The sequence below is a fragment of the Acanthisitta chloris genome, unplaced genomic scaffold (assembly GCF_000695815.1).
Source record: "Acanthisitta chloris isolate BGI_N310 unplaced genomic scaffold, ASM69581v1 scaffold24686, whole genome shotgun sequence".
Taxonomy (NCBI): Eukaryota; Metazoa; Chordata; class Aves; order Passeriformes; family Acanthisittidae; genus Acanthisitta; species Acanthisitta chloris.
The window spans coordinates 7,168-9,455 of record NW_008680078.1 but is presented as its reverse complement, the minus strand read 5'-3'; the positions used below and the strand labels follow the sequence as shown (position 1 = coordinate 9,455).

The 2,288-nt window shown below is 58.4% G+C and overlaps 1 protein-coding gene across 1 annotated transcript in view; it reads right to left on the bottom strand.

The window, feature by feature from the left end:
- Nucleotides 1–1,003: 1,003 nt before the first annotated feature.
- SLC44A2 (solute carrier family 44 (choline transporter), member 2) overlaps nucleotides 1,004–2,288 on the bottom strand; it is a gene marked incomplete at its 5' end in the record, with an annotated part of 7,630 nt that continues 6,345 nt past the window's right edge. Inside the window, one exon of the mRNA XM_009077589.1 lies at nucleotides 1,004–1,110. Within this exon, the coding sequence (XP_009075837.1) occupies nucleotides 1,004–1,110 (107 nt within the window). The remainder of the gene's footprint in view (nucleotides 1,111–2,288) is intronic.

Here is a 2,288-nt window from a genome sequence, read left to right as displayed (position 1 = left end):
CAATCCAGGCAGGTTTCACCCCAGAAAACCTTGACATCAGCACCCTGTGACATCAGCACCCCATGATGTCACAGCCCCGTGACATCAGAGCCCTATGACATCAGAGACCCATGATGTCAGAGCCCCGTGAGGTCAGAATGAAATACATCAGCACACAAGGTCCAAACAGGCACTTTATTGGGGTCAGGATGGAGCCTCCACGTGCCCCAGGACCGTGGGGACCCTGCCCTGACGGCCTGGAGCCCTTCCCGGAGCTCCTGGAGCCCTTCCCAGACCCCCCGGAGCATCCGAGATGGCTCAGGACACGCTAAAAATGAGCATTTCCGCGCTGAGCATCAGCCCTGCAGCTTTCAGCAGGTTTGGGGGGGTTTTCCTCGCCCTGATCCAGGGAGTATCATGGAGCGAGCAGGTTGGAAGGACCAAGTTGTGGCTTAGAGCGGCACGAGTTGCGTTTCTAGAGAGGGAAGAAGCGCTGATAGGCCTAAAAAGGGATCATTAATGCCTCGAATGCAGAGCTGGGCCCTGCAGAGGTGCAGAGCAGCTCATGCTTGGAGGGAGGAAGGACCCAGGGCATGGAGTGAAGCTTTTCCCGACACCAATCCCCCCGGGAGAGCTGTTCTCGCTCGGAGTCATCCCCCAAACCCACCGGGGGGGGGTGGAGGGAGAGCCAAATGCAGCTGGGCCAGGGCGACAGCACCCGATTACTGGGAGAAAACAACCAGTTCAGCTCCTCCTGGAGTGGGGTGGGATGTGCCCAGGAGCAGCACTGGTGTGGGCAGGATGTGGCCAGAGCCCGTGGGCGATGTGTGGGCTGGTCAGGCCTCATTAGCACTGACGAGCATCTTCATTACCACCCCCAACACTCATCCCCAACCCCCCAAATCATCATCAACCCCAAAGTCTGAGCGACTTCCCTCCTGGGGGAAGGAGTCAGAGGTCCACGGAGGTGAATTCCACGCGGGACAGTGCTGGGTCTGATCCTGTGCAGGGGCTGGGGGTGGTTCTAGGCATCCCCCTGCCCTTTGTTGGTCTTCTTGAGCAGCTTCTTGAGGTTGGGGGACATGAAGTAAGGCTTCTCGGCGGAGCCGTCATGGCGCTCCAGGTCCTCCACTGCAAAGAGAGCCACGGCCCCACAGAGGGGCAGGCACAGAGTTGGGGTGGGGGAGGCTCGAGGGGCTCTCCTGCTCCTCCAGCACTGGTCCTGGACCAGACAGAGCCTCTGGGCTCATTAGGCAGAGTCCCTGTGCTGCTGGTGGGTGGAGAGGCTCTTCCTCTGGCACAGCAGTCACCCCCAGGCACACAGATCCTTCCTCCCATTCCCAGGCAGTGCCAGGAAAGGGCCACAGGGATGTAGGGAAGAGCAGGAGTTTGAGTGTTTTGTTTCTCAGAGGAGAGAGCTGAGCAGAGCAGAGGGAAGGGACATCCCCCCGGCTCTGCCCAGCAGCTCCAGGCACAGGCACAGGGAGGTGTGTGCCCAAGCAGGGAAAACAACACCCCAGAGCCAAACACACACAAAGCCACAGGCTCAGAGTGCCCAGGGGTGTTTTCAGAGGGATTTGGGTGCTCCTGGGATGGACGTGGGAGCGTCAACACTGTGGCTCTGTCCCCGAGGGCTCAGCTCAGAGCTGGCTCAGGCTCTGGGAGGGGAAGCTCTGACTGAGACTGAGCCTTTGTTGCTGCTCAACACTGATCATTCCTGGGCTTCCAGAGGGGGAAAATGTGTTTCCTCGGGGGGCTCAGTGTCTGGGGTCACACACTGAGCAGCACACACACAATTCCTCAGCCCCGTCCCACTCTGCAGCCTCACCTGGAAACCATGGGAGGTTTGTGGTTTGCATAGAGAAGGGCGAGGAAAAGGCAAGGAAAGGGGTGAAGAAAGAGCGAGGAAAGGCATGAGGAAAGGGGTGAGGAAAGGGCATGGAAAAGGGTGAAGAAAGGGCATGGAAAAGGGTGAGGAAAGGCAAAGAAAAGGGTGAGGAAAGGACAATAAAAGAGTGAGGAAAGGGCAAAGAAAGGGATGAGGAAAGGACAAGGAAAAGGACAAGGAAAAGGCATGGAAAAGGGTGAGGAAAGGAAAAGGGTGAGGAAAGGACAAGGAAAGGGGTGAGGAAAAGGGTGAAGAAAGGACAAGGAAGGAGGTGAGAGTAGTTCCACTGCTCTTGGCTGGGGGCAGATGCCGAGGAAAGCACCCAGAGCCCATGTGGGGTGGTGGAACTCCCTGGCTCATCCCACAAACCCACACCCCACATCCTGCAGGCACTGCCAGCCCGTCCACGGCCACTGGGCAG